Source organism: Adiantum capillus-veneris, chromosome 29, assembly GCF_014529385.1.
Source record: "Adiantum capillus-veneris isolate H3 chromosome 29, ASM1452938v2, whole genome shotgun sequence".
Classification (NCBI taxonomy): Eukaryota; Viridiplantae; Streptophyta; class Polypodiopsida; order Polypodiales; family Pteridaceae; genus Adiantum; species Adiantum capillus-veneris.
In genome coordinates this window covers 87272107-87296757 of record NC_140959.1, presented here as the reverse complement: position 1 = coordinate 87296757, position 24651 = coordinate 87272107, and the positions used below count along the sequence as shown (strand labels likewise).

At 43.0% G+C, this 24651-nt stretch overlaps 1 protein-coding gene across 1 annotated transcript in view; it reads right to left on the bottom strand.

Moving 5' to 3' along the window:
• Window positions 1-19746, bottom strand: part of LOC147419538 (uncharacterized) — an 89499-nt gene extending 69753 nt beyond the window's left edge. Inside the window, exons 1-2 of the mRNA XM_086506079.1 lie at window positions 19338-19746; window positions 18424-19241 (exon numbers count right to left, since the gene is read on the bottom strand). Of these exons, the coding sequence (XP_086362205.1) occupies window positions 18424-18805 (382 nt within the window). The 5' untranslated portion in view covers window positions 18806-19241; window positions 19338-19746. The remainder of the gene's footprint in view (window positions 1-18423; window positions 19242-19337) is intronic.
• Window positions 19747-24651: the final 4905 nt, after the last annotated feature.

The following is a 24651-nucleotide window of genomic DNA, read 5'->3' as shown; positions in this document are numbered from 1 at the left end:
CCGAAAGCGACACAAAGTGATCTGTGGCTTCAATGCTCGAACTGCGTATATGGACGTAGGTCTACCTTCTTCAAGAATCTCCGAGGAGGAAAATTCCTGAAACCACTTCCAACACAAAATCATGAACATACCCATTCCATATAGAGTGACTGGAAAAATACTAGTCTTCCTAAATGACTGTGCATGCAATTAAGATGAACCAATTGACAAAGTGCCAAACCGTTCACCAACACACGCAACAAGTGAGATCGAATATTGACTTTCATATCTAAATCTATGAACTGTGGCAAATCACAACGGAAATGCCCATGCTTGATAGACAATCTTTCTCGTGCTCTTTCTAAGATTGTGTCATGGCAAAGAAGAGACATGGAATGTGAACCTTGAATGCAAACTTTTCTTCTTTTCGAGAGTAATCAACATACATCTGTGCTCATCCATGAGTTAATCATGTGCATCGTACAATACGACATGCCTATGGAAAGGAAACACATAAAGACGGTGACGAAAATACAAGAAACCGTCACGAATGAAACACTCAAACAATGAGTGCTAACTAATCATGCGAACACACAATACTTCTTGAGTGGGTTCCTTGGACCTCGACTCGAGAGCCAAGATCGAATCTGCGTGATTGATCGTATCTGCAATGAGGTTAGCTTCACTAGAAACAGCATCATCTAAACCATCATCCTTGTGAACAATCACATCTTTATCACGCAAAACATGTGTCATGCTTTGAAGAAGAAAGGACTGAGAGAGTGTCCTTCTCCTGTTTCTTTTCAAGCTTCGCCTGCACATTAGAAATGAGAGGTAAAGAATGAATAACTTCCTCACCACGAATGGTAATGGGAGAGTAACTTTTGGCATTTAGAGTGAGAGTATTGTCTACCCAATCAATGAGAGGGTTATGCTCACAAAACCATCTAATGCCCAAAATCATATCACAGAGAGAGGAGACACTACAAATTTTCTGCAAAAGGACGCTTGCTGAACAGTAAATAACACATCAAGGCACTCTCGTGTAATGAGAGAGTCCATACCGGGAGCGAAGCCCGACACCTCGAAAGGAGATGTCTTGCTAACCTCCAAGCGGGCTCTTTCTACAAGAGGCTCTGTTGTTGGCATCCCTTGTAAACCAATAAATAGGAGGTTGGGCTCCCACTTCTCAGAGCATCTGGACGTAGAGTCTGAGAGTGAGAAGCCTCCCACTCCCTTGTACTTTGAACTCAGATTAATACAAAAATAAATACTGAAAGGGGCACCTGTCTTTGGGGCCAATATCTCTTGGCACGGAACTCCGCCGGCGGGCTGTGTCGAATCAATTGTCAACTGTGAACTATTTTGAAGTGAATCTCTGCTGTGTCGTGGTAGGATCTTGGCTTGGAGTGTCCAAGTTTGTTATAGTGGTATTAGAGCATAGCCGATTTCTCTGCTATCGGGAAATCCGATCCTTTTCTCACGACACTTATGGATTCAAACAGAGATCAGTCAACTTCCTCTGTATCTGAAGATGCGAGAAGAGATCATGAAGAAGATTCTCGCGAGGAGTACGGCCCGCATCGGCCTACTCAGGCGGAGATTGAAGAGATGGAGCGTCGACGATTGGTTGACGATGCAACAAAGATGATGATAAATTTTGCGAAGGACCCGAAATTTGCAAAAATTTTGACCTAGACCTCCTTCGACGAGGTGCACTCACAGTGGCGGCAAACCACGCAGCCACCCCTCAAACCGGCTCTCAAACAACCTCCTACTCCGAGGATGTTTACAGAGCAAGAATTGGAAAAGGTGGTTGATACACGAATTACCCAGCTTTTTGACGCAAACAACAAAGCCAAAAAGCTCGACAAAAAGCAAAAGAAAGAAACTGACTTCCAGGGTTACTTGGGTCGTCAATCTGCTTTTGCCTCGGCAAGAAAGCAAAAGAAGCATGTCAGATTTGAAGGAGTATCCAGTTCTTCTTCTTCTTCTTCTGACAGTTCTTCTAGCTCTTCTGACTCGAGCGAAGAAGACAGGAAAGGGAAAAAGCCAAGCAAAAAGCAAAGCTTCAGAAAGGGCAAGAAAAAGGCAAAGAAGTCTAAGTCTCGCCCAGTTTCTGACAATTCTACAGAGGATTCGTCTTCAGATCCATGATCACAGATTTTATGCAAAGAAGAAGAATTTCTATAAAGCCAACCAGTATGACTTTTTGGAGGATAAAATCAAGAAAGTTCGAGAATTTAAAGAAGGTGGACAACCGATTAAATTTGACACTTTTTTGGGATTCCGTGATGCTTCGAGGGTTTTGGCCTTCAGCCTTGATACAGCAGTTTGATATAGCTTTCTATGGAGGACATTACTCAGAGCACTCCAAGATTTGGAGGGCTACCTCTTACTTTAAGAAAAATGCTCGAACATGGTGGTCTACTCTTCTATTGAACAAGAAAGGGCCAATTAAATGGTTGAAATTTAAAAGGCTTTTTATTTCTTCTTGGTTGCTCGGGAGTACGAACGCGACATACGAACTGCTTGAACCATCTTCGGTTGACCAAGAAAGATACCTTGGACGCATATTGCGAGAGATTTTAAAGCTCTTTTCTACCCACTTCTTCATTTAAGAAGATCTCATTTAAGGAACAGATTGAGCGGTTTAACTTGGGACTTCCTACGGAGATCCGAGATCACTGATTAGAGCAAAAGTCAGATTCTATTCAAGAACTGATGAGTCATGCGAAACGGGGCTTTGCCATACACTCAGGAAATTTGACTTACCCCACAGATGAGATCATGACGCAGAAAGCAGAACAGACTTCTAAAAATGAAAGTAGAAAGAGGAAGAGCCCCCAAGATCAGAAAGATAAGGATGCACGACCCCAGCTCACTCCTCGAGAGAGAGCCAACTACATCAAAGAGGGGAAGTGTTTTGGATGCGAGGAACAAGGACACATCTCTGCAAAGTGCCCTCAAAAGGCATAAAAAGAACAAGATGAAGAAAGGCTAGAGAATTCAAAAGCAGCTGAGGAACGTCGACGAAAAGGCAAGATGAAAGCAGGACTGGTTCCAGATTGCATGGGTACTGACCCAAGCACGATTCATGAGAGTACAGAACTTTACCGAGCTTGGGGCAAAGTGAAAGATCAAGAAGCCCTGATTTTCTTTGATGGAGGAGCCAAGGCCAACTTCATTTCACCTGAATTGGCGGCACGGCTCGAGATTACACCCGATCGGATGGGGCCACAAGCAGAGGCACTTCTAGCGGCACCCGCCAGGGACGTAGCCATTACACTTGTCATTGGAAAACTTCGGTTGCATTGTTAGAGGTATTTGGGGCACGAGGACTTCTACATAATGCCCTTGGAAGGTTGTGATGTCCTCTTGGGAATTCTCTGGTACCATAAGAACAACACCGTGGTCGACTATCGAGCGAGAAAAGCGACTTTGACTACGTAAAAGGGCCGAACCATTGTACTTGATGTGAAACTTAAGGGCGAGTCTGTCCCTATTGTATCGGCTTCGGCAGTTTCAAAATTAATAAAATCCAAACTGTTTGTTTACTCGATCTTTTTGTGAAAGAGGTGAATGATGATCATAGGACAAATATGTAAGATCTAGAAAAAGAACGCCAAGATTTTCTCCACTCATGTCGATTGCTTTTTTGAGGGCCTGCCAGGCGAGTTGCCACCAACTCGTCTTGAGGATCATACCATTGATTTGATACCCGGAAGCACACCACCGAACCGGCCACCTTACCATGTGAGCCGAGCCCAGAATGAAGAGATTATGAACAAGTGAAAGACCTCTTGGAAAAGGGTCTTGTCCAGCCGAATACTTCACCTTACTGCTCTCCAGTATTGTTGGTTTTGAAGAAAGACAGATCTTAAAGAATGTGCATCGATTATAGAGCTCTCAATAAAATCACCATCAAGAACAGATTTCCATTCCTAGGATCGATGATATTAATAGACCGACTACAGGGATCCTCTTGTTTAAGCAGGATCGATTTAAAGAGCGGATATCATCAAATCCGAATCGCGCTGGGAGATGTCTACAAGACAGCTTTTCGGACGACTTTTGGTTTATTTGAGTTTTTGGTCATGCCTTTTGGCCTAACCAATGCTCCAACGACATTTAACCAAATAGTGGATAGGATTTTTCGAGAGTACATACTATTTGTTGGCACTTTCTTTGACAACATCATTGTGTTCTCCAAGGATGAGGCAGAACATAGAGAACATCTGCTACATGTCTTTCAGGCATTACGAGATACAAGTTGGTGATTAATGCAAAGAAAAGTGAATTTTTCCTACCTGAGATGCACTTTTTAGGACACATTGTCTCAGCAGCAGCAGGAGTGCAGATGGACCTGGCCTAGATAGAGACTATCCGTGATTGGCTCGATTTGAAGAATGTCCATGAAGTTAGAAGCCTATTGGGCTTATGTTCTTACTATCGGCGATTCATTAGAAAGTTTGTAGAGGTTGCTTCCCCTTTGCATATCTTGACACAGAAGGGAGTCCCTTTCTCGTGGGGACCTACAAAGGTGACTTCCTTTCAGACATTGAAAGAGAAATTGACTACAGGACCAGTTTTGATTTGCCGGATTTGCAGAAGTTATTTGAAGTATATTGTGATGCTTGTAATCGTAGTCTAGGTGCGGTCTTAATGCAAGAAGGCCGTGTCATTGCCTATGAGAGCCGATTGTTCTCAAGGCCGGAATTGACAGCACAGATATATGAGAAAGAGCTTTTGGCGGTTAACCATGCTCTTACTCAGTGGCGACATGACCTACTCGGAGCGGATTTTACTGTCTTCACAGACAGTCAGAGTTTACACTACTTCTTGTCACAGAAGCAGCTATCGGAAAAGCAGATGCGGTGGGCGAACATCTTGTCGCAGTTTCACTTCCGGATTGTCCATGTGCAGGGACAGAAGAATTTGGTGGCAGATGCTTTGTCTCAGAAGCCGTTGGTTCTAGCTATTTCCGCAATACATCATAGGAGCTTCGAGGATATGATCGATCAGTATGCCACAGATACAGATTTTGTACATATTTTCACTCGGATATGGAATGGGGAGGTAATAGCGGGATATTCCATTCGGGATGGCTACTTGATGAAGAAAACCATGCTCTGCGTTACACAGCCGTTGAGGGAAAAGGTTCTAACCAAATGCCAATGTCCACCTTCTACGGGTCACCGCGGCATTGCTACCACCTTGAAAGGTGTGGAGAGATACTTCTTTTGGCCGAGACTCAAGAAGGACGTGGACGATTTTATACGCAGTTGCTTGGTATGCCAAAAGGTCAAGTTTGACAGGCATAAAGCACAGGGATTGTTACAGCGTTTACCCATACCCACCCGTGTCACGTGACACATCCAACCCTATGTGTCCGTGGACAAGCTACACCATAACAGGGTTCCTGTCAATCCAATCAGTCTAGATTAGAAGTGATCTGGCACTTTTGTGAGTCTATTCGTAGACCGTGCATGGCCAGTCACTTAGTGTAGATGCATATCCTCTGGTTGCACACCGCATAAGCATAAGCATTTCCATCAGATTCCATCAGAGTCAGTTTGGGGGTTTTTCAGTGACTTTATCCTATTTTCCCTATTTTTGACATTTCTCACTTATTAATTTAATTGACTTCCCAACAAAAGTAGGTAGGGCAAATTGGGTAAGAAAATATATAGGCAAACCCAAGTTAGCAATCTTGGGCAGATGAGAAAGGAGCACAACAAGCCCTCAGGCAGCAGGTACCCCTTTCTCTCTCAGCAAGACCCTCTCCAAGCATTCCTTGGCGAGCCCCTTCCCATTCAGCCTAGCATTTGTGTTAGCGCCATCTTCTCTGGCAGCCTGGCGTTTTCAAGAGCAGCACATCGTTGCACTCTCCAAACCTAGCCTCTTGCTATCGCCCTCTACAAACAGCGTTTTTCAGCCCTCTACAGTCAGCGATTCAACCCTCAAGAGGAACAGGGTTTTTCAGCTTTCAATCGTAGGAACAATCAGCGTTTTCAGTATCCTGTTGCCATGGCTAACCAGCGTCTGCAGCCCTCAGGTACAGCAGCAAAACGCAGCCTCATAGCAACTAATACTCAGCGTTTTTTCAGCATTCTAAAAACGCAGCCTCAGCGTTTGTTTGCAGTTCCGACAGTGTGTTTTTTTTTAGCCCTAAAACGCAGCGTTTTTCAGCCATATGAAAACAGCCCCAAAGTTTGCAGATTTCAGCCCCCAGTTCTCACAGATTTTAGCCTCTAAGTCGTCGCCGTCGTCGTCATCGGCATAGTCCCAGGTTGCATCAGTCCATTGCATCGTCATTGTACCACTTTGTGCAATCAATAAGTAGACCACTCTCGCCGACGAGAGTGGGGCCTTCATACAAGAGTTTTACAACGTCTCTGGTGTCGTATCTCTCTTCTCTCTCTTTCTCTCAGACTCATACACTTGCACACGCAATATCCACTCACTTGTTCGTGATCATAGCACTCCCCATAAAGAACGGAAGGCTCTCCCTTCCATGAGAACTAAAAGGAACCTTGAGCAATTATGGATCACTCATCTTGAGAAAATACAACATTCATTCCACTACACCTTACATTGGTATCAGAGCTTTGGAAGTGTTGCAAGCGAAAGAAAACCTCAAGAACTCCAAGACCCTCAAGAACCCAAGTTCCTCGTGAACTTAAGGACCAAAGATCATAGTGCATGGTCGTCACCCGAAGCGGAATGCATACTTCGCATACAGGTGATGAGCATGAGAGAGGCGACGAAGACTTTTCCCCACCAAGAGATTTTTTCAACCCTCCCCCTTCGCCATCTACGCCACCAAGTGTACCAAACCCTATGGAGGCAATGGTCAAGCAGATGATGGCCATGATGGATAGACAAGAAGCAAATCGCCTTGCTAGGGACCGCGAGCAAGAAGCAAATCGCCTTGTTCAGGACCGTGAGCGCGACAAGAGAAACGCGAGACTTGCCACACAACAAGAAGACAATCGCCTTGCTATAGAACGCGAGCGCGACGCACGCAAAGAACGAAAACAACAAAGAAAGGCGAACGAGACGGCAAGAAGCGCGGCCTTGGAGGCCGATCGTACAGCTCAAAGATTGGCTTTGGAGATCGAGCGTGAAGCTCAAAGAGAGCTACGCACTCAAGAATTGCTTCGACAAGCGCTAGCCTCGAAAACCGAACCACCCAAAGATCGTGGGAGTTCCTCGAGTGGTGCAAGACACGATGCGGATTCCAACAACCCAATCACCGAAAAGTTGACTTTCAATAAGTATGACAATAAGATGGATGCTACCGTTATTCATTCTTGGTTACATCAGTTTAATGCTTATTTTGCGACAACTAAGAAGACAGGCAATAGCAAAGTTTTGATGGCAGCTATGTACCTTGCCGGTGATGCCATTAATTGGTACCACGCATGGCAAGAGGCACAGCTAGCCGCGCACTTAGAGGAAGCCGATGACTTCACGCCCCTTTCTTTCAATTGGGCTGATTTCCAAGACAAGCTCAAGGCGCGGTTTATGCCATCTCAGTACCTTGCACGATTGAAGGACGATTGGCGTGCTCTCAAGCAAAATGGTATGCCGGTTATGTCTTTCTCTAATCGTGTTTTGCAGCTCGGAACTCAATTACGCAAATTGGATTCGGAGCGCAAGGAGGCATTTCTTTACGGATTGGACGAGTATATCAAGTATGATGTCGAGGTACTTGATCCAATCGATCTCGACAAAGCGGTAGTGATTGCTCTCGCACACGAGATGAAGCACAACAAAGGAAAGCCTAAGGAAAACAAGACTTCTCAAGGAACCCCGCAGAATTCTCAGAACACACAGAATGGTAAGAATGGTAATTCTCCTAGCTCTTCTTCCTCTAATTCCTCGGAAAAGAACTCTAACAATGAATCTAAGGGTAAAGCTAAAGCAACTGCAAAACCTAAGCTAACCCCTGATGAAAAAGCTTCACAAGGAATTATAGGAGGATACATCACGGCTGAAGAACAAGTGATTTATGCTAAAAAAGGTAGATGTTTTCAATGTCACATCAAGAGTCACATTAACAAGGCCTGTCCTAAGACAGTCCCACCTAAGGAACCAAAAGCACCCACAACTACCACAAGCACTGTCACAACACAACCTGCATCTTCTCTTGACTCTGACACACACATTGATGAGTTTCTCTTGGAGTGTTATGATCATGTAAAGGGGCAACGTTTTATCATATTGCTTGATCCAGGCAGTATGCATGATGTGATTAGTCCCCCTCTTGTTGAGAGCGTCCGCCTAGAGGTTAGTCAGAAATCTCCTCTCGAGGTTTCTGGCTTCGCTCCTGGTATGGACTCTCTCATCACGAAGGAGTGCCTTGATGTGATGTTTACCGTTCAACAAGCTTCTTTTCGTAGGAAATTTCTTGTGTTTCCTCTCTCAGGACGTGATATGATTTTGGGCATTAAATGGTTTCGTGAACTCAACGGTCTCGTTGATTTTGAGGCTAACACTCTCACTTTACATGCCAAAACTAATTCCCCCCTCATCATTCGTGCTGAGGAGGACTTGCATTCTTTGCCTCTTATCTCTCATGTGAAGGCAAAGCGTGAATTACGACGAGGAGCACAAGCAACATTCATTTATGCTGCTCCAGTTTCCCACAACATTCAGGCTCCAGGTAAGTATTCGGAGTTGTTTACGAAGTTTAAACATCTCTTTTTGCAGGATGATCTTCCACCTCGTCTCCCACCCGAGCGGTCGGAGGACCATCGCATCGAGCTTATGGAGGGAGCGCAGCCTGTCAGTAAGGCTCCCTACCGTTTGAACAAGTCACAGGAGGAAGAGTTAGAGTGACAACTCACGGAGTTGGTGGCTAGAGGATTCATACGTCCTAGTGTAAGTCCTTTGCTGCCCCTATTTTGTTTGTTCGCAAGAAGGATGGTTCGTTTCGTTTGTGTTGATTACAGGGCATTAAACAAGATGACCGTCAAGAACAAGTTTCCGATACCTCGCATTGAGTATATCCTTGATAGGCTCAATGGGGCAAAGGTTTTCAGCAAGGTCGATCTCAAAAGTAGATACCATCAGGTACGGGTATTCAAAGGCGACATTTTCAAGACCGCTTTTCGTACCGAGCGAGGGCAATGGGAGTATATTGTTATGCCTTTTGGATTGACAGGTGCCGTGGGTACGTTCAATCGTCTCATGGTAGGTCGTTTCGGTGATATGGTCGATACATGTGTGTTCATCTTTTTAGATGATTTTCTCATTTTTTCTGCATCGTGGTAACAACATGAAAGAGATGTTGAAAGGGTACTAACTCGTTTGGATGAGAGTGTCAGTTGTACATTGCCGCTAAGAAGTCTAAATTTTTTCTTACTGAAGTCACTTATCTAGGTTATATCATTTCTGCAGAGGATATCAAGCTAGACCCCGCGAAGGTGGAACAGGTTCGTAATTGGAATTGCCCAAAACTGCATATGATGTGCGTTCTTTTCTTGGTTTATGTCAACAGGGGAATGAACACCACATTGGAAAAAATTGAACGATTTTTTTATTGGCCTAAAATGCGGAAAGATGTGTTTCGTTATGTCACACAGTGCACTATATGTCAAAAAGTAAAAGCTCCTCGAGGTAAGCAGCAAGGCCTCTTGCTTCCGCTGCCTATTCTCGAGGGACCTTTTCAAGATATCTCTATGGATTTTGTGACTAACTTACCACCAAGTTTACATTCAAGGAACACTCAATTTTTGACAATTGTCTATCGTTTTAGCAAATTTTGCATGTTGATTCCTTGTAAGACCACAATCACGGCACAAGATGTATCACGATTGTTCATTAAGCATTGGTACCCCCTCTGTGGTTTGCCAAAGTCCATTGTTTCAGATAGGGATGTTAAGTTCCCGTCCAACTTTTGGCGCGCACTCTTTGAAAATTTTGGCACAAAGTTGAATTTTTCATCGGCTTTTCATCCACAGTCAGATGGTCAAACAGAAATTTATAATCAGGTGGCTTTTGATGTGTTAAACTCTTATGTTCATGATCAGCAGTCTCAGTGGAAGCTCTATCTCCCATTGGTTCAGGCTATTCTAAATGACTCCTTTTCTTCTGCTATTGGTCGAACTCCGTATGAGGCAGCTTTTGGCCGTCCGTTCCAGTCACTTTTGACTAGATCGTTCAGTCAAATGCCTGATGCCAATGCTGAGAGTCAGTCATTGGATGAGATTTATGAGAGTGTGAAGCTTCAGCTAAGCAAGGCTCAGGAATCTTATTCTCAGCAGGCTAACAAGCATCGTCGAGAGGTCTCGATCAAGGAAGGAGATTGGGTATATCTAAGAATCATGAAACAACGTCTTAAGCAAGTTGGAAAGAAATGTCCTAAGTTGTCTTTTCGTATGTATGGTCCATTTCCAGTCATCAAAAAGATTAATGAGGTTTCAATGAAATTGCAGTTGCCTAACTCATGGTCAATGCACAACGTTTTCCATGTTTCTTGGTTGCAAGTGTTTCTGGGAACACGTCCAAAGGACATTTCGGAAGAAGAAGAACCGGAGATCATCAATGAAGCTGAAGTCATGGAGCCAAAGCAAGTCTTGTTGCATCGGTTTCGCCATGGTTCGAAGAAACAAGTACGACAATATTTTTTGAAATTCAAAGATCACGGAACCCATGAAGCGGTATGGGTAGACGAAGAGTTCTTCAAGGATTATCCAGAGTTGTTGGCAGACTACAAGGAAGTCATGCAGCTCGGTACCAGTACCTCACTTTAAAAAGGAGGGGATGTCACGTGACACATCCAACCCTATGTGTCCGTGGACAAGCTACACCATAACAGGGTTCCCGTCAGTCCAGTCAGTCTAGATTAGAATTGATCTGGCACTTTTGTGAGTCTATTCGTAGACCGTGCATGGCCAGTCACTTAGTGTAGATGCATATCCTCTGGTTGCACACCGCATAAGCATAAGCATTTCCATCAGATTCCATCAGAGTCAGTTTGGGGATTTTTGCATTGACTTTATCCTATTTTCCCTATTTTTGACATTTGTCACTTATTAATTTAAGTGACTTCCGAACAAAAGTAGGTAGGGCAAATTGGGCAAGAAAATATATAAGCAAACCCAAGTTAGCAATCTTAGGCAGATGAGAAAGGAGCACAACAGGCCCTCAGGCAGCAAGTACCCCTTTCTCTCTCAGCAAGACCCTCTCCAAGCATTCCTTGGCGAGCCCCTTCCCATTCAGCCTAGCATTTGTGTTAGCGCCATCTTCTCTGGCAGCCTGGCGTTTTCAAGAGCAACACATCGCCGCAGTCTCCAAACCTAGCCTCTTGCTATCGCCCTCTACAAACAGCGTTTTTCAGCCCTCTACAGTCAGCGATTCAACCCTCGAGGAACAACGTTTTTCAGCTTTCAGTCGTAGGAACAATCAGCGTTTTCAGTATCCTGTTGCCATAGCTAACCAGCGTTTGCAGCCCTCAAGTACAGCAGCAAAAAGCAGCCTCTTAGCAGCCAATACTCAGCGTTTTTTCAGCATTCCAAAAACGCAGCCTCAGCGTTTGTTTGCAGTTCCGACAGTGTGTTTCTTTTTAGCCCTAAAACGCAGCTAAACCTGCGTTTTTCAGTCCTATGAAAACAGCCCCAAAGTTTGCAGATTTCAGCCCCCAGTTCTCACAGATTTTAGCCTCTAAGTCGTCGCCGTCGTCGCCGTCGTCGCCATCGGCATAGTCCCAGGTTGCATCAGTCCATTGCATCGTCATTGTACCACTTTGTGCAATCAATAAGTAGACCACTCTCGCCGACGAGAGTGGGGCCTTCGGAGGAGGGTTTTACAACGTCTTTGGTGCCGTATCTCTCTTCTCTCTCTTTTTCTCAGACTCATAGACTTGCACGCACAATATCCACTCACTTGTTCGTGATCATAGCACTCCCCATAAAGAACGGAAGGCTCTCCCTTCCATAAGAACTAAAAGGAACCTTGAGCAAATATGGATCACTCATCTTGAGAAAGTACAACATTCATTCCGCTGCACCTTACAACCCGCCCTTGGGAAAGTATTGCAATGGATTTCATTTTTTATCTCCCGAGAACACAGAGTGGTCACGATGGTATTTGGACTATTATTGACAGATTTAGCAAGCAAGCTCATTTCATTCCAGTGAAGAAAACAATCAAACCGGATCACTTAGCGAGATTGTTTGTGGCCCAGATCTTCAGATTATGGCATGCCTGAGACGATTGTCTCCGATAGAGACCCTAGATTCACGAGTTTGTTTTGGAAGGCTATTTGGGAGAACATTGGCACGCGGTTGCAGTTCTCGTCATCGTTCCACCCGCAGACTGACGGGCAATCAGAAATTGCTAATTCAGTGGTACTAGATTTATTGAAATCTTACATCTCGAATCAGAAGACTCAATGGGAAAAGTATTTACCTTTGGTGGAATTTGCCTACAATAACATGATACACTCTTCGCCGGGGAAGGCGCCATTTGAGATTATCGAAGGTGCTACAAAGATTCCAACCTTCCTAAGCACAAAAGATAAGATTTTTGAAGCCGACGAGTACTTGGAGATACTATGGACCTTTCTAGATTTCCAAAAAGATAAATGATGTCTCCTTTCGACTGAAGCCGCCTGATACTTGGAGGATTCACAATGCTTTTCATGTGAGTCTCCTGAAGCCTTTTAAAGGCGATGTGCCCAATGCTGGGGAGCCAGATGAGCAACCCGAAGTGGAGGAAAACAAGGAGATACTCGTTCCAGAACAGATTTTGGAACAGATCTATGAGGTCCCAAGTGGATCTAGATGCAATTGCTAAATACATTGCCGATTAATCATGATCTGAGATCCAAATGAAATTTTGGATGTGATTTGTCATGTGATGTCCTGTGATGTGACTGTCGATTGATACATGTACTAGATGTGTGTTCCTAATGCGTCGGTACTAACAGTCAGTGACTGCTAAGACAGTTTATGGCCTCTGTCTGTTTTGCAGGCGTAATCGAGGGCGATTACAATGCTTTCAAGAGGAAGGTATGTCACAAACTAGTGACGTGGCAACACACTCCCAGAGCAGCAATCTCAAAAATTACGTTGCAGGGTTGACGTGGTAGGTACGGACCCCCGAAAAATGCGACGCGATTTCCAGAAAGCAAGCTGATGTGGCAGTGCGTACGGTAGCTCTACGGAAGGCAACTTTTTACGTAAGAGAAAACCTACACAAGTTTTTGTGGTAAGAAGCTTTTGAAGCCATGCTTTCTTTTGAGAATCTTTTGATTTTGAAGGTTCTAGGGCTCTGCTTTTGGCATCCCTTGTAAACCAATAAATAGGTGGTTAGGCTCCCACTCCTCACAGCATCTGGACGCAGAGTCCAGAGTCTGAGAGTGAGAACCCTCTCACTCCCTTGTACTTTAAACTTAGATTAATACAAAAAGAAATACCGAAAGGAGCGCCAGTCTTTGGGGCTAATATCTCTAAGCACGGAACTCCGTTGGGCCATGTCGAATCAATTGTGAACTGTGAACTGTTTTGAAGTGAATCTCTGCTGTGGCGCGGTAGAATCTTGACTTGGAGTGTCCAAGTTTGTTACATACAGAGCTCCAGTACTTCTTGTTAAAAAGAAAAATGAAACTTTTTGTTTGTGTATTGACTATAGGACTTTGAACAAGATCACCATCAAAAATGGGTTTCCTATTAGACAAACTAAAAGGGGCAAACATATTTAGCAAAAATGACCTCAAATCAGGGTATCACCAAGTCAAAATGTTTGTCCAAGATGTCTACAAAACTACTTTCAAAACACAAACAAGACACTATGAATTCCTTGTCATGCCATTTGGTTTGACAAGCGCACCAGCCACATTCACACGCATGATGAATAGAATTTTCATTGACCATCAAGATTTTGTGATTGTATTCTTTGATGACATTCTTGTATTCAATAAATCACAATAAGAACATAAAGAGCATTTAACACGTGTATTTGAACTGCTTGAACAAAAAACCTTGTATTTGAATTCTGAAAAGAGTTCATTTTTCCAATCTGGAATTGAATATTTGGGACACATTGTATCAGGAAAAGGAATGCACGTAGACCCTAAGAAAATTGAAGCCATTCAATCATGGCCTAAACCCAAAAATTTGCATGAACTTTGTTCTTTTATTGATCTATGCAATTATTATAGGAAGTTTGTACGTAACTTTGCTTACAAATCTCATTATCTCACTCTCCTATTAAAGAAAAATTCTCCTTATGTATAGACTGATTTGTAAGTAAGTTCCTTTAATGCACTCAAGAATGCTTTGATAAATGCACCAATACTGCAATTGCCCGGTTTTCAACCCAACATTCAATACCAACCTGGGCAGGAGAATGTTGTAGCTGATGCTTTGAATCGAAGACACTCTCTTAATAGTCTATCAACCATTACGGGTACTTCATTTGATTCAATGCCAGACACTTATACACAAGATGATGATTTCAAAACCACATGGTTGCATATGATTAACAACTCTGTGCACACATTTTTGGAATACACTATTCAAGAAAACTTTCTTTATTTCAAACAAAAATTATGTGTAACTAAATCTTTTCGTACATTGATCATTGAAAAGTTGCACAAACCACCCTATGCTGGACAGAGGATTTGCTGCTACTTTTCAAAACTTATGTCGTGATTTCTTTTGGCCTGCTCTGAAAATTGATATTAAACAGTATGTTTGAACTTGTTTGATTTGTCAAAAGGTCAAAGCAGCAACATTGGGACTTTTACAACCTCTCCCTATTCCTAAAAAACCTTGGGAACATAATTCAATGGATTTTTTCACTGAATTTTCACTCACTGTTCACAAGCATGATTTGATTTGGATTGTCATTGACCGTTTTTCTAAACAAGCATACTTCATTCCTTGTAAGAAAACACTCACAGCACATCAAGCTGCACTTCTATTTCTTAAAGCTGTCTTTCCACATCATGGTTTGCCTAAAGTTATAATTTATGATCGAGATTCCAAATTTTGTAGTGCTTTTTGGACTACTGTTTTTGAAAATCTTGGAACCACACTTGATTTTACTTCTGCATTCCATCCTGAGTCTAATGGTCAAACCGAAATCACTAATCGCACTATCATTGACTTGTTAAAAGCTTATGTTTCTTTTCAACCCAAGAAATGGGATAATTACTTGCATATTCTACAGTTTGCATATAACAACACCACTCACACTGCCACAGGTAAATCTCCATTTGAAATTGTGTATGGTCATTCTTTGCCTACTCCTGCTTCACGTCTTTCCAATATTGTGTCTGCCGCAGATGATTTTACTACTAATTTTCATGATATTTATGGAAGTGTTTTTTCTGCCATTAAACACTCACAAGACTTTACACTAAGCATGCTAACAAGCACCATAAGGCACACCAATTCAAAGAAGGTGATTATGTTATACTTCGCATTGAAAAACGAAGGATCAAAAGTGTTGATACTAATAATTTTGTTAAACTTGCTCCTCGTTTTTACGGTCCTTTCAAAATTTCCGTTGTGATCGATGATATTTCATTTCGTTTAGACCTACCTTCACATTAGCACATTCACAATGCTTTTCACATTAGTCTTTTAAGATCTTTCAGAGGACCCTACCTACACATCACATTTATGAGGAACCACCTTCACTTGTGAACCAAGAAGAACAACTCATCGCTACACAAATAGTTGATCACGAGACCACCACCACATGCGCCGGCATGGTTTATAACCGCTATCTTTTGACCTTCAAAGGCCATCCTCGAGAGGATGCCAAATGGATGCCTGAAAAAAAATTCCGCAACTTCTTAGACCTTCTCCACACTTTTCATCACTCACAGTCCAATTGATGTTGATTCTTTAATGAGCAACTGAGGACAGTTGCTATCCCTGGTGGGAGAGATGTTACGAGATTGGGCACCCTCATGTTGCATGTGGTTAACTGCAAGTGGGATAGCTGGCTTAATGGTTAATTATGTGTTCTCTATTTTAATTTTACTAGGCATAGTTACTCGGAACAGAAAATCAAAACAGGGAACTGGAATGGCAACGAGCATGAATTGTCATTCCCTGTTACAGATACTCACATCTGAAACACGGAACGGGGATTCAGAACGGGAAGTTGGAATGGGAACGGGGAACGGAGACTTGAAAATGGCCATTCCCTGTAACTAGATATAAGGCCAGAACTCGTTCTTGAGGATGAGTAGGAGCATAGATAGACATAAAACCAACCAAAGTGTCAACTATCTATATGTAGTGTAACAAGAAAGGTTTCATTGTGTTCGTATCGAGGCATTTGGTTTCATTTTGTTTTGAAAATGCCATGACGAAACACAATACAAAACACAAATGTTTCTAGAGGTTATAGGAAACGTAATATTTAGGAGTCTATTATGTGGATAAATCTTGAATACATAATCACACAAGTGGTAAAACATGTCGAGCATCACACACTATATTGGCTAATTTTGATTTGAAAATTACACCAAAATTACTTTTTGAACCTACGAAACGCATTTTGTCCCTCTATTTTGAGTTTGCTTCGACAAGTTAAGTGTTTTGTGTTTCTTTTCGTTTGGAGGGACAAAAAGCATTTTCATGTGACACTATCTGTAAGGCAACATAAATGCTATGCCAGCAACTAACATACCAAGTTGTTGATAGATGCAACATATCTTGGACCCACAGAGATGCATACACCACAACTGCGAGACAAACCTCTTGTAGAGCAGGCTCCCAGAAGGTGCGAGATCTCACATACATAAGATTGCCAAATGGTTTCGCAATCTTTTGCTCTTGAACGAGTAAACCTCCAACTACATGCCTATGCAAAATCTTTCTGAGCAGAAGCTTCCTAGAGCCCTTCACTCTAGAGGACTATCATCCGTTAGTGTTCCAAGTTAGTGCATGGAGCTCCATGATACTCAAGAAAGAATGAACCACTAACCCTATCCAAAGCATAAGCGAACATCTTTGCTATCACACTGGCATATATTCAAAAAATAACAGCACAGTAAATGCATTTACTGACAAGGCCTCAGTATCATACAAACCCTGACAAGTAGTTACACAATATCCCATGTCATGATGCATCCCATCCACAATCTCATACATGCAATCAATGGAGGCATATATCTCATGACCCATCTCCATGAGTGAGTAAATCACCACATCATAAGATGGATTTAACATGTAATGCATCCTCAACGGTGGCATATTTTTGAACCTGTAAATATCTAACCTACAATGGCATACATCTGTAATATCTATTGCCTCTCATGGTATCGCCTCTTGGAAGAGGCCTTGCGCTCTAGATGGTACATGTTAAGAAAAAGAGGGGCAAGTCATCTACCCTGTGACTCCTCATACCAAGCTTTGAGCTCTACCTCAGTGCAAAGAAGCAACTGGACTCTGGAGGCCTCCTTGAGATAAGTCTCTTACCAAGGGGGGGGGGGGGGGGGGGGGGGGGGGGGGAGGCACAACTGACATGAAAACTGAGGCACTTGTGCTTCCACCACCTCCTTGAATAGCTCCTCCATCCAGTGCGCTTTGTTGTCCACTCGGTGCCTAGGGAGGAGGTGCCTTAAGGGCTGGGGACAATTGCTTTGTATGTGGCTGAGAGGATGGGGTAGGACAAGCCTTGCGAACCTGTCAAGGTGAGCTAGGAGGCAAAGGAGCCAGTCGAGGAGGCGAATGTCCCAAGCTAAGTAGTTGAAACCTGAGAGAGCTCTGGAGGCCGGCTACGATCCACCTAAGAGGATTGTGCGTCCTAGAGGGGTGTAGCCGCTCTAGGCGTTAGGAGACAGAGGACACCATGTTACCAGTAGATGCTTAGGCTCTACATAGAGCAATGACAAAGATTAGAGCTTGAAGCAAAAAGAGGAGGAGAGACTTGCTCAGCTTGCTCATATCTAGGCATATTCTTCAGACAGATCTTCACCCCCAAATCACTAAGGTACACCATCCCACACCCTCAATACGGTACTAGATGGAGTTAGCTAGATTGTGCATTACTACTTGTATACCCAATGGATATAGCTAGCATTTTCAGCCCCTATACATACAGCTCCATCCCCCTCTACATTAAATTACAATACCCTCCCCCAGCTTTTGTACACTCCAATCAGTTACCCCTTTCAGGTCCAGCGTTAGAGTTGGCTTTACTTTTAGTTTTGTCAGTATGTGTTTTCTTTCTTTATTGGGATGACAGAAGATACCACAGTCGTACATTGATTTGTCTCATAGGCCGAGTTCAACCTCTAAAAGACGTTAATAAACTAACTCTCTCTCTCTCTCTCTCTCTCTCTCTCTCTCTCTCTCTCTCTCTCTCTCTCTCTCTCCACACACACACACACTTCATAAAGCAGGCAAAAACAGCCTCATTATGTTTTCATCACACTACTATCAAATACAAGAAGAAGAGCTGAAAAACCTGCAATGGCTAGGAAGAAAACCAGCAGCAAGACTCCACAAACCCAGAAAGGGTTTCGATCTTCAGGCAAATATTCCACAACCGCTGGCTCCAACTTGTCCCATACCCGAATACACACATTTGCTGTCCAACTCCAAACCTTTTCTAGTGTTTCAGGGTCAGCCAAGGAATCGCCCTTCCCTACAACATTTGCATAATCCCGGCTTGTAAAATTTGCACTGCTGTGAACATGTGGTAAGGTGTCCCAATCACCTCCATGGCGTTCGACCCACCCCTCTGATGTTTCTCTTGGTGAAGGCAGAGGGTCTAGGATCCTTGGCTCATACGACATTGACAAGAAATCTGTGTCATCCGCATCCACAAAAACGTGTTCCGTCTCCATAAGACCACAATTGAAGTGGAACAAGTTGGCAAAGCCCTTTTTATCTCAATTCAAAGTCTCCGTAGTACCCGAAAACCCCATGGGCAGTGCATAATTCAGCTGGAGAACTACAAAAACCAACCTTGCACTAGCTGTCATCGAATAATCTGTGTAAACCTGACTTCTTGACGGAATGTGTAAGAAGGTGGAGAAGCTGAAGATACCGGTGGGATCAGCATTCACACATTAAAGTTGGTCTTGCATGCATAAAAGCAACCGCTACGTGAGGAAAGCACGGAAACCTCAATGAACTTGACTTCAACAAAGTGGCTGAATATGTCTCTTTGTAGAATTTGTTGCATTGGTGGCTAAATTCCACGAGTTACCTGCAGGGCTAAGTACAAACTGGACCATCATTTGTAATATCTGTAAGGAGTTATACAATGTACCCATGTGACTGCAGGCAGAAAAGCAAGCAAAAGATGTGTAAACAAATGGAAATATTCAGATCCACCTGGTAGTGCTATTAGAGAGGAAGAATGGTTGCAGTTACCTTGACAGAGTGTGCTCGAGGCGAGAGAATCTCTCTCTCTCTCTCTCTCTCTCTCTCTCTCTCTCTCTCTCTCTCTCTCTCAAGGATCAACTCTCTCTTTACACACGAGCACACACGTACAAGCACAAGCAGACAAGCCCATGTCCTCTCTCAGCTGCAAGCCTGCAATTGGGTAATTCAACTCTTCACTCACTTCACTCCTGAGTCCCGCCCCATGCCCGCCTCCATCTGTTCAATTCTCTCTGATCGTTAACGAGCGACCAGCCTCTCTCTCTCTCTCTCCCCTCCCGCACACACACACACGGCAGTGCTGGTTTTGTAAGCAATTAAGGAAGGGGTGGTCTCCTAAAGGCCCCAACTTTTCAGGATTCCACCAGTGTTTGCAGGTAGCTTTAGAAACCACCTCTCTTTTAAGTTTTCCCCTTCACAAAAAGGCTCACAATTTCACACACCCACAGTCAAATGGAGGAGGAGCGACAGGATGTGCTTTACATCACTTTTATCTTAGCAACAGAGCCTACCCATTTATTCTACCTTACCCAAGACATGCTTTTGATAATGTGTTCCTTTTCCCATCCCATCAAAAATGACTATTCTTGAATTTAGAAATACAAAGCAACCACCTTTGTTGGCTTTCTAGAGGCGCTAGAAAAATACATTTTTACTAACCATTGAAAATAAGGTAATTCTCCCTAAGGTTAAAATTTGAAGCTTTTGTCGGTAATCTACTAACATAATATGGCAGAAGGGGGAGCCCTTTACACGTGTCGCAATCTGCGACCTGAAGGCTAAAGTCCAAAATTTAAAAAAAAGCCCCTTTGCACGCGATAAAGAGGGAGAGAGAGGGGGAGAGGCGGCCGGCCGTACTAGTTACTCTAAAACTTGTGTAAATTTTTCGGTTTTCTTAAAGGCAAGCCCAAATCCTAATTGGGATTTTACAATTTCAGTCGGTTAAAATACAGTGGATCCCGGGTTTTTTCTGACACTTGCCTCCCACTTAAAGGCGAATGTGTCAATAAGTGGTACTACTATAGGACTTACTAGGATGCACATGAGGTATAGGGAGGAATCTCGTCAAAACCTATGCCCATTGGCTCTCTCAAAGTTTATGCATGCCGCTGTATAGGCTCTAGCGGTGTGCTAAAGCATATATTTGTGTTAGAATTAGCATGCATACCTTGCAGGTATGCATGTTTACAAGCAGTTTAAAAATGATGCTCTTTGCAAATCCAAGCTCTATCAAAATGGGGCAACCTTCTACAAATTGTATGCTCTCTCCTGCTACCCATGAGCTACATCCAGAGCTCAAATTTGCTCACAAACTAGCCCTTGCTTGTTTTGTTGTTGCCCTATTGGGTGATTTACACGGCAAGGACCTGCTCATGGGCCGCTTGGGCAGCTCATGGGGCTCAACACTAGATGCTCCCCCTCTCCCTTCAATACTCTAGAGTTGCCATGGCAGATCCCGTTTGTTTGAGAAAACCTAAAATATTAGCACTATGGAGAACCTCGTTTTACTAAGGTTGAACAAGATTTTCCAAACTACCCAATTCAATTGTGCAAAAAAATGACTTTCCTCTACCTAATTTTTTGCTTTGTGCTAAGGTACTGAACCCTGTCCATTTTTTAAGATTATGCATGCACCACAAAGGTGAGTCGAGCCGAGTGTTTTTCACTCTGATCCGATTCAGATTTGCGAGCTCAAATGTTGAGCTTTGTAATGGAAATGGCATATGAACTTTGTAAATAGCGGAATTAAGAGAATTAGAGTGAGCATTTTTGTGAGATTACTTTGAGAACATAGAGGGTAAACTTAATTGATGGTAGCAACATGAACATAGTACTTAATTAATTTGGCATGAACAATACTTTTGCAAGAGAGAGAGTATTAGAGAACATGACAATAGTTGAGGACCGGATTTACTTGGAGCCGGTCCCCCCTCCAAAAGGCGTTTGTATTATAGATTCTCCCATCAAGAGAGACTTGTTACAATACAATCTTTGTGTTCCTTGTGACCTTCAGTGATGCTATGAAGATGGAAAGCTTCATGCATCACCAGCATAACATAAACATTGCAGAAAGCATTAACTATCCCAAGCCTCAGTCCCAAGGCCTCAAACACCTTCGAAGGTGGAAAGAGCTAGCGGGGAATGAGGGTAGGGAAGAGGAAGAAGAATCATCCATAGAAGAAAGAAATAGTTCCTCACTTATCACGACTCTTCTTGCTTAGTATAGCATAATAGCATAGTAATGAAGATGAAGAAGGTGGCAAGCTTAAGCATTGAAGAATGGCTCTTGGTTGGATTTGCATTCCATAGCCAAGAGTGTTGATGTAGGCTCTCCACTTCTCAACAAGTTCGGAGAAGGAGATGGAGCTCTTGCACTTTGCACTCCACACAATGAGAGAATGTGTGCGTGGGGGGGGGGGGAGGGTATACCCCCCTCTCATGCTTGGTCCACACATCTCTCTCTCTCTCTCTCTCTCTCTCTCTCTCTCTCTCTCTCTCTCTCTCTCTCTCTCATATTATTTTATTATTTCATTTGGATATGTGTCCTCTTTTTCCTCTTTAAGAGAAAGAACTTAATTATTTATTTTTATGTATCTAAATTCTCATTGGATCGCTTTAAAACCTATCCAATAGCATTCAGTCACATCATGAGGGCCACATGTGGAGGATCATTTTAACATGTGTCTTTTATGCTTATTAAGTCTTTTGGTTTGAATTGAATACTTCAATGACTTAATCAACCAAGCATGGAAACTTTGATGCCTCTTGAGAATTTATCTTTGAATTGAACACTTCAAGAACCTTAGTCATTTAAGCATGTGAGAAGCACTTCAAGCTTTTGGGCAAGGTTCCCACTAACACTTAGCAAGCCGACAAGCACTTCATGCTTAGGTAGGATTCCCATCTCAAGGTCAACCCTAGCTTGCTTAAGATCAAAGGACTTTTTAACACTAACTTTTGGAGGTCTTTAATGAAGATAACCCTAAGGTCTTTAAGCTCCATTAGGTAGCATTGCTCTTTATCTCTTCTACCTCATAGTCGTCCTCGACTATGAGGTAGAAGAGATAAAGTCTTAGTCTTTAGTCTACGTTTCTTAGCAGGTAGAGGATCCCTTTTCACCCTGCGACATCATTCTAGAATGGATGACTAGTCCATTTGGTGCTTGGGAGACGTAGTTGCCGCAAGCATGTCTGCTCTTTAGTCCATATTATACTCCCAAAGTAGAGTGACAAATTCTACTTGGTGTTTGAGTGACGTCGTCATCACGAACATGATTCTAAGCATGCATACTATTTAAATTTGTGCACAAAAGAGGATTAGTCTTATAAGACAAAAACATTGTTCATTTACAAAGCATTAACGTTTGCTTACTCTGGTGCAACATTGTAAGCATTGACAAGGTTCATACTATCCTTAAGTTGTATTCCTTACATCCATCTAGCATCTTCAAATGGATAATTTTTAAATTTAATAAGATACCGTCGGATAATCTTACCATGTCGTAGTACCTTGTCTTCATGCTGAAGTATAGCTTTGGGTTGTTACACCTCTTCTTGGTCTTCGATTTCTGGAAGGTCTTCAATAATCGGTTCTATTGGTGGCTCTCCTTTGTAGGGCTTAAGTAGGCTCACATGAAAAAGCATTGTGTATGAGCTAATGGTTGGGTAACTTTGTAGGCTCCTTTGTAGGGCTTAAGTAGGCTCACATGAAAAAGCATTGTGTATGAGCTAATGGTTGGGTAACTTGAGTTGATAAGCCATGTCATTGATTGGCTTCAAGATTTGAAAAGGTGTCAGGACAAGGGTTCTGTAGGGGCAAGGCCCAAACCTAAGGACTAGGGCGGTCATGGACTACGGCCGGGGGCTAGGCTAGACAGTGTAGACAGGGGATCCATCTAGGGCAAGGGGCTAGGAGCCTGCCTATATAATGGGGGGTTGGGAGGAGGATCCTATGGTCTATCACCCCTAGTTCTTTCATTGGTATCAGAGCCCAGCTTGACTTCAAGGGAGGATGCCCATAGGCCGTGCCCTCCCCCCATCCTCTTCTAGGCACACTGTTGCGAAATTCTTGCAACCTCAGCAAACTCAGAAAATTTCACAGATGCAGCAAGTGTTTCTTATACAATTGTGCAAGATGAACAAAGCTCCATGCCATGCAAGGGTTCGTCAACATTGATGATCAATCACCATTTTAATCAACCATAACTATGCAAGGATGGTGTAGGTCCTCAGGGTCGCATGCACGGACCATGCAACGAACACTCAAGATTTGACAAAGCGGCAAGCTCAAGAACAACATGTCCCATATGTGAAGATCGCAAGGTTACATGATTTTAAAAAATGGTCTTTGGGCCATTTTTTCCACCGGCATGCCAAGACGACATCGAGAATTCATAAGGTACGAAGTCAATTTTTCATTTTTCATTGAGATATGGAATGCAACGACAATGTGTGCACTCTACGTACTCGAAGCACATAGGCACGGCTCGCACAAAACCAAGATCAATTTGACGAGCACAGACAAGCACGGCTTGAGTACGACTAAGTCTTGATCAGAAGCATGGCTTCTTATCAATACCTCGATAGTGCATGCTCATTTGCGGTTACATTTTGTGGCAAAGGCAACACATCAATTCTTTAAACTCTGAAGGAGATCGGCCTTGCGTGCTGCTCGACTTCATGACTGGTGCAAAGTTGCTTGGCATGGCCATTTATTTGACACAGTTCATAGAAGTTGACGGCCAATAATTACTACACGACACTAATAGCACATTACAATAGGAGGATGTTAGACAAGGTCAATTATCTGTACATGCTTGCCATGGTTGCTATGAGCAGTGGTAGCATCCACAGTGGATCGACTGCAATATAGCAAGCAAAGACAAGACTTCAAGCTTCGCATATGCTATGAGCATACAAACTGGGGACTATTTACCACTGTATGGGATAATCATTCCATGGTACTGCAATTATGTCTTGGACGAGTACCAATTATAACCGTAATCAAGCTAATCAGGTACACATTCATACCTTGCAAGTATTTTTCTTCTTTGCAATATGATGTACAAGTAGACAAGTTCCATTTGTTTGTGCATGATCGATAAGGTCGAGTCTCTTTGCTATGACAATCTGTCGTCAATAGCATTTGTTGGCGATGAGGCTAGACCTAGTTCTATAAAGCAAGGCTTCAATTTATGCATCTTGCATTGAAGCTAGCCACGTTTGGCATCTACTATGAGCATCCAAAATTGGGAAGGAATAGGCAATATGTTTGCAAGTTATTTCATATTACAGGTTTTCATTAT